The sequence below is a fragment of the Emydura macquarii genome, unplaced genomic scaffold (assembly GCF_026122565.2).
Source record: "Emydura macquarii macquarii isolate MOO-44397 ecotype Brisbane River unplaced genomic scaffold, CSIRO-AGI_Emac_v2 contig_968, whole genome shotgun sequence".
Taxonomy (NCBI): domain Eukaryota; kingdom Metazoa; phylum Chordata; order Testudines; family Chelidae; genus Emydura; species Emydura macquarii.
In genome coordinates this window covers 16793427-16805621 of record NW_027131105.1, presented here as the reverse complement: position 1 = coordinate 16805621, position 12195 = coordinate 16793427, and the positions used below count along the sequence as shown (strand labels likewise).

At 43.5% G+C, this 12195-nt stretch overlaps 1 protein-coding gene across 1 annotated transcript in view; it reads right to left on the bottom strand.

The window, feature by feature from the left end:
- The window catches only part of FGD5 (FYVE, RhoGEF and PH domain containing 5), a 147582-nt gene extending 135898 nt beyond the window's left edge, over positions 1-11684 (bottom strand). The window contains exon 1 of the mRNA XM_067544345.1: positions 11437-11684. Within this exon, the coding sequence (XP_067400446.1) occupies positions 11437-11449 (13 nt within the window). The 5' untranslated portion in view covers positions 11450-11684. The remainder of the gene's footprint in view (positions 1-11436) is intronic.
- Between the last annotated feature and the right edge of the window lie 511 nt (positions 11685-12195).

Below are 12195 nucleotides of genomic sequence, written 5' to 3'. Positions count from 1 at the left end.
CAGCAGATGGTGGCAACTTTACCTCACAACCGTTCTGGCCTGGATTTGACCCAATGGCCTAAAATGGAAAGGCTCCTTAATCCACAACCTCCCTGGTGCCCTATTTTTATTAAAAAGTACTATGATTGACAAACTTAGAATACACGGATAACTCCATTCAACAAAATAATGTTATGCTCACAAGCAAGATTTTATATAGCACTGCTCCCCAATGTCTGACACCAAGTTTCTGTTTCTTAAAATAAATGCATTAAAATACTGAGACATGCTAAATATACAATGTTATTAGCTATAAAGGTATATTTGGCTTATTGGATTTTCAATAACATAACAGGAGTGTTTTACTGAAATTCCTACCCTTGCTGCTATTTCATCTAATACACAGGTTGCTGCTATTGATTTGTTTTCCGAGTAATACAAAGAATGCGATCTTCACAGAATCATTAAGCCACATCTTGAAGCCAGTGTGACTTTTCTTGACTAAGAACTGAGTTAAACACTGAGCAAAGAACCTCAGAATTTGCCCCATAGAAATTAGAATACATTTGTTCATTATGTCATCTGTCCCATCCTCACAGAAGCCAATGAAAAATTATTATAGTACATTATCTAATGATTTATCCTATCTAGTTTCACATTTCCCAAGGAGGAAAACCAGTTCAACTGGGAAACTGCTGCAGATGGTCATCAAATACATGTCTCCTGATCAGGAGGATAGGGGAGAAATCCTGTCTAGCAGTCATGTGTATAGAAGGAGAATCTAGACTGTCATTGGTTCTGGCTGCCGTAAGATGGGTGGATGTTACAGGTGTACTCTATAACTGTTTATATGTAAATAGTTAATAGATAAGGTGCCAATAGATGGCACTCAGGAATATGAAGCATAGTTCCTGACTTTTGTAGGACCAATCAAATTTGTTGTACAATGCAAATGACTTCTTCTGGCAGTTTTTTACATTGGCTTTTAACTGGGGAAATGCAAATGTAAGGGAAAGATCTCTGATGGTTGGGTAAAAGGACAACAAGGAACTCCAGAGTGCTGTATGAGCAACTATTGGATGGTCATTCAACACACTTATCTTTGCTTCCGTTGAGCAAGTTGCAAAGGCACTAACCACTAAACCCAAGCATAATAAGGGAAGAAGAGTATAGTTACCTTATGCTAAGAAGGGAAAGGAAAAAAAAGTCTAATCTCCCTTAACTGTAAATGTTGGGTGTTTGATAATTTTTTTTAACACGCCACAAAATGCAGTCAAATGTATAACAATGCTCTGATAACATATATGCTGGCTCTAGAAATATCACATCTAGCAAAAAAATTGAAATACATTTATTCAAAGGTATTCAACATGGGGTGACAAGGGGTAAAATGACAATATGAGAACTTCCTTATCAGACATTTACTGTTGTATTTGTAGCTTCCAGTGTCCAATCTCTGTGAAGACTCCTTAATACCAAATCAGACAGCTGTGCTGAAGACAAAGGGAGTTGGGCTTCTGTTATTTCCATCTTTGTCTTCACTATCTGACTCAAAGATACTCCTCTGCTTAGTAGTCAGAGTATAGCATCCTGCTCTTAACTAGAGCTTACCTTCTCAAGCTCCAGAAATGAAGTCAGTCAACACATTCTACAACTGGCAAGTGGTATATTTAAATGAGTCTGTAAAAATAAAAATCCACTGATTGGATTATTTTAGCTAAATGGTGATCATTTTATTCTCTTTAAGAATCTCTTACACCAGTGACTCTATAAATACTTCCCGAGAACTTTTTATTTCCACAAATCAGATGGTCCTGGAAGAGTCTCAGCATATTGAGGTCCATCAGCAGACAGAGGAAATCATTCTTCACCTTGATCACTCCCCCATCATTAGCTGGGCTGGAGACTTGGGTGCAGAGTAAGAGATGACAGCTCAAAAAACAAGAGAGAGACAACTTTCTCTGCCTCTCAACTGATCCTGAGATTTTCCTTCCAGTCCTCTACTTCCTTAGTTTTCATTTGAGATGACTGCTGCTCAAAGATAGCAGTCAACTGTGTGCCCAGCTGTTTTGAAGGAGCTAGACAATTCCAGGCCAAGCCACAAAGCATATACATTGAAGAGAAATCCCAATGTGTGCCGGGCGGAGGATGGATGAGAGAGCTTAAAACAGGTTGTGCAGTAAGAAGAGAAAGAGCTAAATAAGCTCATAGTCTCCAATACAGTTCTGTTTTCACCCTCTCTACACCATCTTCTGCTGCTTTTGATCAGGTTGTATGACTAATAGTGTCTTAAATTTTATAGACAACCATTCACTCCAAAATACTTTACAAACTTTTTGGAATTAAATAACTTCACCACCACCAAAGCTACAACTCTCTGCATCACTTCTGCACAGGAAGTAAAGAATACTGTATCCAGCTGAAAACGAAGGGAGACAGAATGTATTTGAATCTGACCAGGGAACCAGGATTTTCTCTCTGTCCATCTCATGCATTTTTAAGACGTTAATTGCGGTATTATTTAGGAACCTTGAGCCAATACTCCTGTGATAAGTGCCGTGAGATTTTAATGACCCCAGTTTGTTGATACCTTGGATGTATGTCTTGTTAAAAGGCAGCATATCCAGCAGCACAGTGCCCGCTAGCATCATAATAGACCATTTTGTTAGGACTAACTCAGAGGGAAGAGTGCTTTCCTGAATCATCAATACTTTTTCCTGTTACCACCTGGGTTTTCCTGGGAAGCGTTCCATCCAAGAGCAGGCCAGGGATCTGATTACTCAGCTTATGGGATCTGACAAGCTCTGGGGGTTGAATGGGGGCCGGCCATCCAGCTCACTCTTTTCGAAGTTATAGTTCTAAGTGCCAAGCTGCAGAGAAGAGGATAGGGTCTAGAAGAACATACATAGCTGCCAAATTTTCTCCAGATCTATGTACAGCACTTTATGTATTTACTGACTATTTAGTTATTCTCAAATAATTTTCATATACACAAACTTCAATTGTTTAAAAAACTGTGTGGACTTCGTGATTGCTAGAACAGCCCTTTAGTGACACGTCTGGTATAGACTACAGCCTTGTTCACAGTAGTTTGCTGGTATGAATTAGAGACCAGTGGTCTAATTTCCCCCCTGTTCCAGCCTTTGTTCACTTCAGGATGCTTCATCACTCTTTTATAACTGTTCACCATGTTACTCTTGCCCTTCACAGAGCTTGTTAAATTGTTTGCTTACTTTTTCTTTTGTACAAATGTTTCTTTTTCTTTTAAAATAAATAAATCATGAAATAAAAGCCAAGCTGTCCCATCACAATGGATCCCTATGAGCCTTTGATGATCAATTCCACTTTGGGTATGTTTATTTCTCTTTCCATTGGAATTCCATTGGAATTTTAAAGGACAAAAATGACAAGAAGCCATAAGAAATGTGCTTATTTATAAATAATAAATATGCATGTTTAGTTCAAGTTGTGTATGTTGGTGTTTGAGGGAGAGAGACACCCTGTGCCTAAGGGAAGTTGTTTGGGACCAGATGCTCTTTTAGTCTTCTCCTCCCCTTATTGTTTGAAGCTTCCTAGTTAGCCACTGCTTCTTCCTCTATTTGACTACTTTCCTCTGGGTGAGCATGAAGTCCAGCAAGGCTGCATCCCTTTCACAATGCACATCCAATGGCAGTCCCTGACCACCAGCTAAGTTATCAGGGTGTGAAATGAAGCTCATTACCTGTCCTGTAATGGCATCCAAACCATACAGCCATCATCCCAAAGGTCCTTTTTACATGATTCATAGATTTGCTCTTGAGCCTCTTTAGATCTGTTTTGTGCTGGAGCTTGAAGGCAAGAAAAGGGAGGTGGAAAGTGTTCTTCAGTGTGCAGCTGTGATCCCCTGAAACATTGCAAAACATCCATTTGCTAATATTCTCCAAATCTGGTAATTAGCCAAAATGAGTATGGTTTCTTATTTACTTACAGCTTAAAGTGGAACATGCTTACCATAAAGCCATCAGGGGGGTTGGTGGGCTTGGTCTGAACATCTCATTGAATGCTGATATTTCAGGTAAGGCAGGCACATTTGTAAATATGTTCTAGGCCGATGGATCTGGAGTGGTGGTCTGCAGCTCTGCTTTGGCTACAAGCGTGAAACATCCATGAGTCTTCAAGATGCTTTTAGCAACAGCCCAGGTTGTTGGTAGCTATGATCAGGAGTCTTTCAGAATTTCAAAAGGCTTTTTGTGTCCCACAGAAATTCAAGCACCTCTGTGGAGCCTGCTTAGCTGCTCCACCTCTTGTGTTGGATGTTTCTTTGGCATAAACTCAACCATGTGAAAATATTCAGATAACCTAAAACTGGAGAGACATCTAGCACAGAGGAAGACAGACCAAATGGAATAATTCATAGGGCCACAAAGTTTAAGGCTAGAAGGGACCATTCAAACATCTAGCCTGACCTCCTGTATGTCACAGGCTACTAAATTGTACCCACTTATCCCTGTATTGAACCCAATAACTTGTGTTTGACTGCAGCATGCTTTCCAGAAAGCCATCCAGTCTTGATCTGAAGACACCAAGAGATGGAGAATCCACCATGTCCCTTTGTAGTCTGTTCCGATGGTTAATCATCTCACTATTAAAAATGTGTGCCTGATTTCCAACTTTAATTTGTCTGGCTTCAGCTTCCAGCCATTGGTTCTTGTTATGCCTTTTTCCATTAGATTAAATAGCTCTTTAGTACCGAATAGCTTCTCCTCATGAAGCTACTTATACACTGTAATCAAGTCACCTCTCAACCTTCTTTTTGGTAGCTCTCATTATAAGGCATTTTCTCCAATCCTTGAATCATTTTTGTGGTTCTTTTGTGCACTCTAATTTTTCAACAGGTTTTTTAAAATGAAGACACCAGAACTGTATTCCAGGAACAGTCTCACCAATATGCAGCCTTGCCATATACAGAGGCAATATCACCTCCATACTCCTAATCATTACTCCCCGTTTATACAACCAAGCATTTCATTAGCCCTCTTCCCCACGGCATTGAACTGGGAGCTCATGTTGAGTTGCTTGTCCACCACTAAACTTAAATCCTTTCCAGAGTAATCACTTTCTGAGACACAGTCCCCAATTATGTCAGTGCAGCCAGCATTCCCTAGATGTATAGCTTTTGCACTTGGCTGTATTAAAACTCATTTTGTTTGAATGAGCCTGTCTTACCAAGTGATCCAGAGCTCTCAGTATGACTGCCCTGTCCTCATCATTACTTACCACTCTGCCAATCTTTGTCATCCAGACATTTGATCAGCAATGATTTTGTATTTTCTACCAGATGAAAATATTGAATAGCATCAAGTTCAGTACTGATCCCTGCAGAACCCCACTAGAAACGTCCCCATCCAATGCTGATTTCCCATTGACGACTATTTTCTAGACCTGTCAGTGAGCCAGTTCCATTTAATGTGTGCTTTGCTGATTCTGTATAGTGCTTTTTTTTAAATCAGAATGTCTGGTGGTACTAAGTCAACTGCCTTACAAAAGCCTAGATTTGTTTTAGCTACTCCGTTACCTTTATAAACCAAACCTGTAATCTCTTTGAAGAATTAAATCAGGTTTGTGACCTGGGCAACTTCCACACTAACAAATCCCTTCCCATAAGGACAGGGAACAAGTAGCAAAAATACAAACTGATGAAGGGGCTAGTATCACCCATAGCATCAAAGCAAACTCATTTTTCATATCATGTAATCAAACACTGTAATTGCTGTAAAGAATACTAAGAATTCAGAGAAAGAAGGATAAAAGCTTATCTATGAAAACTTATCTGTTTTATGTAGTGGTCTATAATATGAAACAGTATGAGGACCAGCCTTCTAGACAATTCAGACTCTTTGCATGTTCATGTTGTTGAAATATTCTTTCTTATCTTGCAGCACTATTATTTATTCATTTATTTATTTGTATGACCATAGCATCTAGGAACCCCAAACCATGGACCAGGACCCCATTTGTCCTAGGTACTGTACAAATGCAGAACAAAAAGGCAGTCTGTGCCCCAAGGAGCTTACAATCTAAATGTAAGACAAAAGACAACAGATACAGACAGATGGGGGAGCACAAGGAAACAGTGAGAGAAAATATTGGTCAGTTTGATAGGCTATGGTATGAGTTCACCAGTGGTCTAATTGTTGTCACGGTTTGTGTAAACGTCATGGAAAAGGAGAGCTTGAAGGAGAATAATGAGGTAGCTTTGAGGATGTTTACAGGGAGCTCCTCCCAAGTGTGAGGGCCAGCATGGGAAAAAATACAAAAGTGCCTGTTGGAAAATTTAACCAGTAGTTGGTGGAGGTTGGCATGAGGGACCTATCAGAGGAGGGAGCTGACATCTTAATAGTGAATGAGAAATGATAGGTTGGGGGAGGACAGGCAATCAAGGGCCTTGAAAATGAAAACAAATAACTTCTATTTGATGTGTTAGAGAAGGCGGAGCCAGTAAAAGGATGCAGGGCTGACCTAGTCAAAGCATTCTTTGTTGGATTCACACAGTGGAAATCTGAGCATAGTCAATCACTCCCCAAATACAGGGTGAAACAAGAAATGGCATGGAATCTTTCCTTTATTTTCGATTTCCACAGGATGGTGGAGCACTGGAAAACAGGGTCATGCTTTGAATCTGTTACATCATAACATTCTGGACCTGAATAAAACGTAAGAACACAGATGGTCCCAATGCCTAACTTGGAAAGCTCATAAGCAGGAAAGGAGAACTAGATGGGTCTTTCCCTACTCTCCAGCTAGCCATAGAACTAATAGGCCTCTCCTCATCACTGGACACATTCTTTCTCTGCTCTGCGCCTTCCCTCTGGAAGTAGCTAAACCAGCCAAAATGCCCAACTGCACAGCTGTAATTTGCTCTTCATGCCTGTATTTACTGGTGTATTGATCAAACACCTCAGTTATATGATTATGATCACAACTGAAGAAAAGGTATCTACCAGTAAGGGATTGTGTTAAGAGGCTAACAACATCCCTGGCTTACTGCCATTGCCTTTAATGGAGCAAAACCAAGAATGAATTTGCCCCGTGTGTGTATGGTAAAGTGAGGCTCTCACTCAGAATAAGTACTTCTTTGGAAATGGTCTGTTCCTGTATCTCTTTCAGGTTGGCTAACTGGTGGGTGTCTGAATTGTGACTGTGGGGTGTGTGCAGCTTAAGACACTGTACGGAGGTGAGAATGGTGGAGCCCAGACAAAACCTGTTGTTGAAATAACACACACAAAGTTTCACTCTGCATATGGGGTGGGGGGGACAACAAACTATTAAAGTTCTAAAATAAGGGTTAGCTTCTCATCTGGGCAGCCTATTGTCAATAACCTCTCTCCCGTCCCATAACGCGGTGAGCTAAGTAGTGTATAAATCTCCTTTATTTCATCTCCAGTCTAAAGCACTGGGTCCAAAATAGCAATTATCATTTTGAAAGCTATCCTAACCAGCCAATAAACCAGTGTTTAATAAGCCTTCATAGATAAACCATTTAAACAGCATTCAGAATTTAGATAAATATGTAGCATATGCCATGTAATCTGCTCTGATATGTCCAGAGTCTGATGAAATTAGATGAGCTGAAGTGATTTACAAGGAAAGTATAATTCCACTGAGGAGACTGTACTATGTATAAACCTCTGGAGTTGTCATCACCAGGACCACAGGATGTACAATAAATAACTCCAAGACGTCATTAATTTCACACTACTGACTGCAGATCTTCTGTTGTTTTATATTTACAACATATGAGCCCATCACTGTGTGTTTCAAACCATTTGAAATAAGTGAAAGTGACATAGGGTGGGATTTTCAAAAGAACCTAAAAGATTTAGGCGCCTAAAGGTAAAATTTTCAGTGGGACTTAGAATCCTAAGTCTTTCAAAATGTTTACTCACACTCATTAGAGTCTGTGCTTTAAGGGCCTTTCAGAATTCAGCAAACTTCAGTGGGCTTGGATCAGGCCCTACCCGAGTTTGTTTGAAATAGGGTCTCCTGCATACCCATTTAAGTGGCAGATCTAAATCTTTTTTTTTTTTTAAAGGTAATAAAATCTCTTGTCATTTGTCTTTTTAAATAATTTTAATTGGAATGTTAACACCCAGGATTTCAGAGCAGATACTGCTCTGGAAAGATAAATGCACTGTAATACAGTTATTGGAATCTGTCGTTCTGATATAGGATCAATGGTTTATGACTCTGGGATGTCAAATCAATAGGTTCCAACTTTCTCTTACTGCTGCCATTCATAAACATAATACAATCATATACCATCCTACAGAGAAACATTGCTGGGAAAAGATACAACCTGAAGTCCATGTGTACCAAACTAAGCAGGACGCCTGCTTTTCAAGGGAAATGATTAATTATAATACCAAAAGCTTTAGTCCTTATTCATGTATAGAACTTTACTCACGTGAGTGGTATCATTGACTTCAATGGGTTGAAAAAGTTATGCACCTGCAGATATTTGCAGGATTGGGGTCTTAGACGGAATATTTAGAAAAAATATATGTACAACATCCAGTTGATCAAAACAAAATATATACCATTAGTTTAATATCCCAGTAACTGTAAATGGCTCTGGGGTCTCAATGAAAGCCACAAGTTTACTGCTACTTCCCAACAGGAAACCCAGTCTGCAAGAATTAGAGAACTTATATCCTTGTGTCATTTCATGTGCTGACGTCCCATTGAAATCAGTAGGAGTGGTTCATGAAAGTCTATAGCAGTAGGACATGACTACAAGCTAAAGAGCAGGGATGCTGGTAGCTTCCTGCAGATATCTTAAAGGAAATACATTTTTATTATCTTCAATAACTATTTAAAAAAATATACCAGGTGATTTACACTTTTATACAACTTGAAGTGTTTTGATTTTTTAATTGCAATTTTCCTTTTGTGTTGCATGATTTCAGCACCCATGAAACAACTGAATAATTAGAGGAAGGCTGGCCTTGTGGTAAGGATTGGACTGGATCTGAGGAGATCTAGTTCCAGTTCTTGGCTCTTCCATGGACTTCCTAAATTACTTAATCTTGCTCTGTCTCAATTCCCCATTTATGGGGATAATCATATTTCCTTTCTCCCTTTGTCTATGAAAATTGTTAATTCTTTGTGGCATAGACTATGTCTTAATATGTGTATGTACAGTACCTAGCACCATGGGACTCTGATGTTGGTTGGGTCCACTAATTGCTACTGTAATATACATAATAATATTGGAACACATGGAGCTGCATCAATTAATAAGCAAAACTCTCATTTGAATTCAAGGGGGAGTTGTGCTTCACATTGATGGACACATTCCTTAAGTTGTTGTGGATCAAATAACAATTATTGCTAATAAAACTTATGGTCTTATAAAATAATAAGCCTGATAGTGCTGACAGTGCACATTTCTCTGAGACTGGGATCAGGTTGGAGTTCCCTCCTATGTATAACATTAGGGCAATATAAAGCTTTTAAAACAATGCCAAAAGCCACACTTTACTCCATGGCTAAACTGTGAATGAGTTTCTCTTGTACATAGCAGAAAGGAGTCCAAGCTGGCTTTTCTTTTAGGAAAAAGAGTTAAAATGTTACTTTTTGAGTGGGCAAAGGGAACCTGTAGAGAGAGCCTTCAGTTTGGTAAACACTGATTCACGGTTCCCACCACATGTGGGTCTGAAAGTGAGCGTGACCATGTCAGGAAAACCTCTGGGCTGCATGGTGTACCAGCTCAAGCAGGACACTGAGTAGCCTTCATAATCTGGGGGAATGAAACAAAATGGAAAAGTTGGGGGTTGGGCAGGCGACCTATTTCTACTCCATCAAGCCACTGGATGTAGCACTGTATTTTCAAAAAAGCTCAGCACTAGAGCTGATTGCAATTTTTCTCTGAGCCCGCCCTCCACCCCACTCAAAGAAACAAAAGGAAAATTTTCATTTTGGCCAAAACATTCTTATTTTTCAATGAAAAACAAACCATTTTTTAATTGTTAACATTTGATCATTTGGGGTTTAGTATTTTTCCTCCTTCCCCCTCCTTTTCCAGTAGGGGGAAAAAAAAAAAAAGAAAAGAAAGAAAAGGAAGATTAAAGGAGGGGAAAAAACCCCAACAACAAAAAAATTGTGCTGTCAAAAATGGGAAAATTTCTGCCAATTAAAAAAACCCTCAGAAATGTTCACAATAAAGATTTCCCCTTTTACCAGCTGCTTACTGGGAGCTGCTGGGTGCTGAGCGCTTCTCAACATCCGACCGCTTCGTTTAGGTGCCTACATGGGAGTTGAGCAGTTCTGAAAATCTGTCACCCTAAGAAATTCCGCCGGGGAACCAACCCCCCGTAATGCTGCTGCGGCTCGCTAGCGGCGAGGGGCTGGCTGCGGGAACCCGGGACAGGAGCGGGGAAGGCGGGGAAGGGCCAGAGACACAGGGTGAAAACTCAGGCGTTGCAATAGACGGCTCGCTAAACGGGGCTGAAAACCTGCCGGCTCCGAGGCGTGCAGCTCGATCGCCCGGCGCTGGGCCGGGCAGGTGAGTTCGACGGGGCGGTGGCTGGGCTGGGGGCGAACGGGGCGGGGGTCTCCGAGCTCACTGCACACAGCCCCCCCCCGGGAGGCAGCGCCTCGCCGCCAGGGAGCAGAGGAAGGAACCGCCCCCCCCCGCAATCCGAACCGCAAAGCCAGCCGCAGGCAGCCGGAATCAGCCCCAGCACCCCGCAGGGCCGGATCCCAGCCCGGCCCGGATCCCCGCCCGGCGCCGCTGCCCGCCGAGGGGGGGCGGTAAAAGTTGGGCATCTCCAAGTTGCCGTCTGCCCAGGAGTTTCGCACACCCCTCGGGCCATCCGCCCTGCCTTAACAGTTAGCTGTGAGTGTGAGTGTGAGTGTGAGTGTGTGTGTGTGTGTGTGTGTGTGTGCGCTGCGCTGCAGGTTTCACCTACCCACCCACCACTTTAGCAGCTGCATCTGGAACCGACCCGGGCTGTGCCATCATCGTTCAGTCGAAGACAATGTGTGTGTGTGTGTGTTTGTGTGAGTGTGTGTGTGTCTCTCCCCCGCCCCAACAACAAGTCCCTTTTCGTCGCTTCGGATGTGCCCGGTGGTGAACAAACCCAAGCAGGGCATGGGGTGACCGGCGAAAGCTGAAGGAAGAGAGAGAGGCTGGAGCGAGAGGCGGCCTCTCTGCATGATTCTGTCACCACGCTGCGCCCGGCGCTGCGCACTCAGCTTTGGAGGGGCAAGGTGGGTGAGGGAGGGAACCTCCTTGACGGGACCAACTTCTGTGGGTGACGGAGAGCAGAGCACGAGCATCCCCCGGAGCCTAGCCGGGGCTACAACAACCCCGCGGACGCTCAGCTCGGGTCAGTTTCACCCCCTCCCCAGCCGCGAGCCCTTTGCCTCCCCAAACCTCCCCCAGATCCCACCAGCCCCCCCGGCGCCGCCACTCACCTGCGTTGCTCATCTTCCACAGCCTGCCCCAACTTTCGGGTCTCCCGCCCTCAGATCATGATCCCGCCAGCCGGGTTCACTCGCCCGGAGCCAGCTGGAGAAGAAGTTGGAGCTTGGGGTGATGGATCGGGGCGGCCAGCCCACGGGGTGCAGAAGGGAGGGGAATAACCCGTCGGTAGGGTCCGGACCCTCTGTGGCTGGGGGCTTCTGTAGGGAGGGTGTCGGCTCAGGAGGAGAGCTCAGAGCCGCCGGCAGCCTTCGCCCTGCCCCATGCTAAGCCTGGCAAGGCAGAGGGTGCAGCCGGCTGGTAGGGTCCCTCTCTGATCGCAGCGCACTGGCCAGGGCTCGCCGCCCTCCTCCTCCTCCTCCTCCTCCTCCCAGGCATTTCCCTTCCTTTCCTGCAGAGGAAGCCCTTTTGCTCGCTCAGGGATTGAAAGCTGCAGTGAAACAAGGGGGGGATGGATGCCAAACAAACAGATTTAAAGGGACAGCAGCTGGTCTCTCTCCCACCCCCCCCCCCCCCGCAATCTTACACACGTCTGGATTTTGCATACGCTGAGGGCTGATTTGTGAATGGGGCTCGGACGAGCCGCCGGGGGAGAGGTGAGGGGAGTCAGCCCCCAACTCCGCGCTGCTCCTCCCCGGCAGCATTTGCAAAAGGGAACCCGGCGTTTGGAAGTTTGTGCACGGAGCTAAGAGCGCCGGAGAAACCGGCTCCGTTTCCTCGCCGGAGCCTGCAGCCGCAGGGTGCGGAGGGGT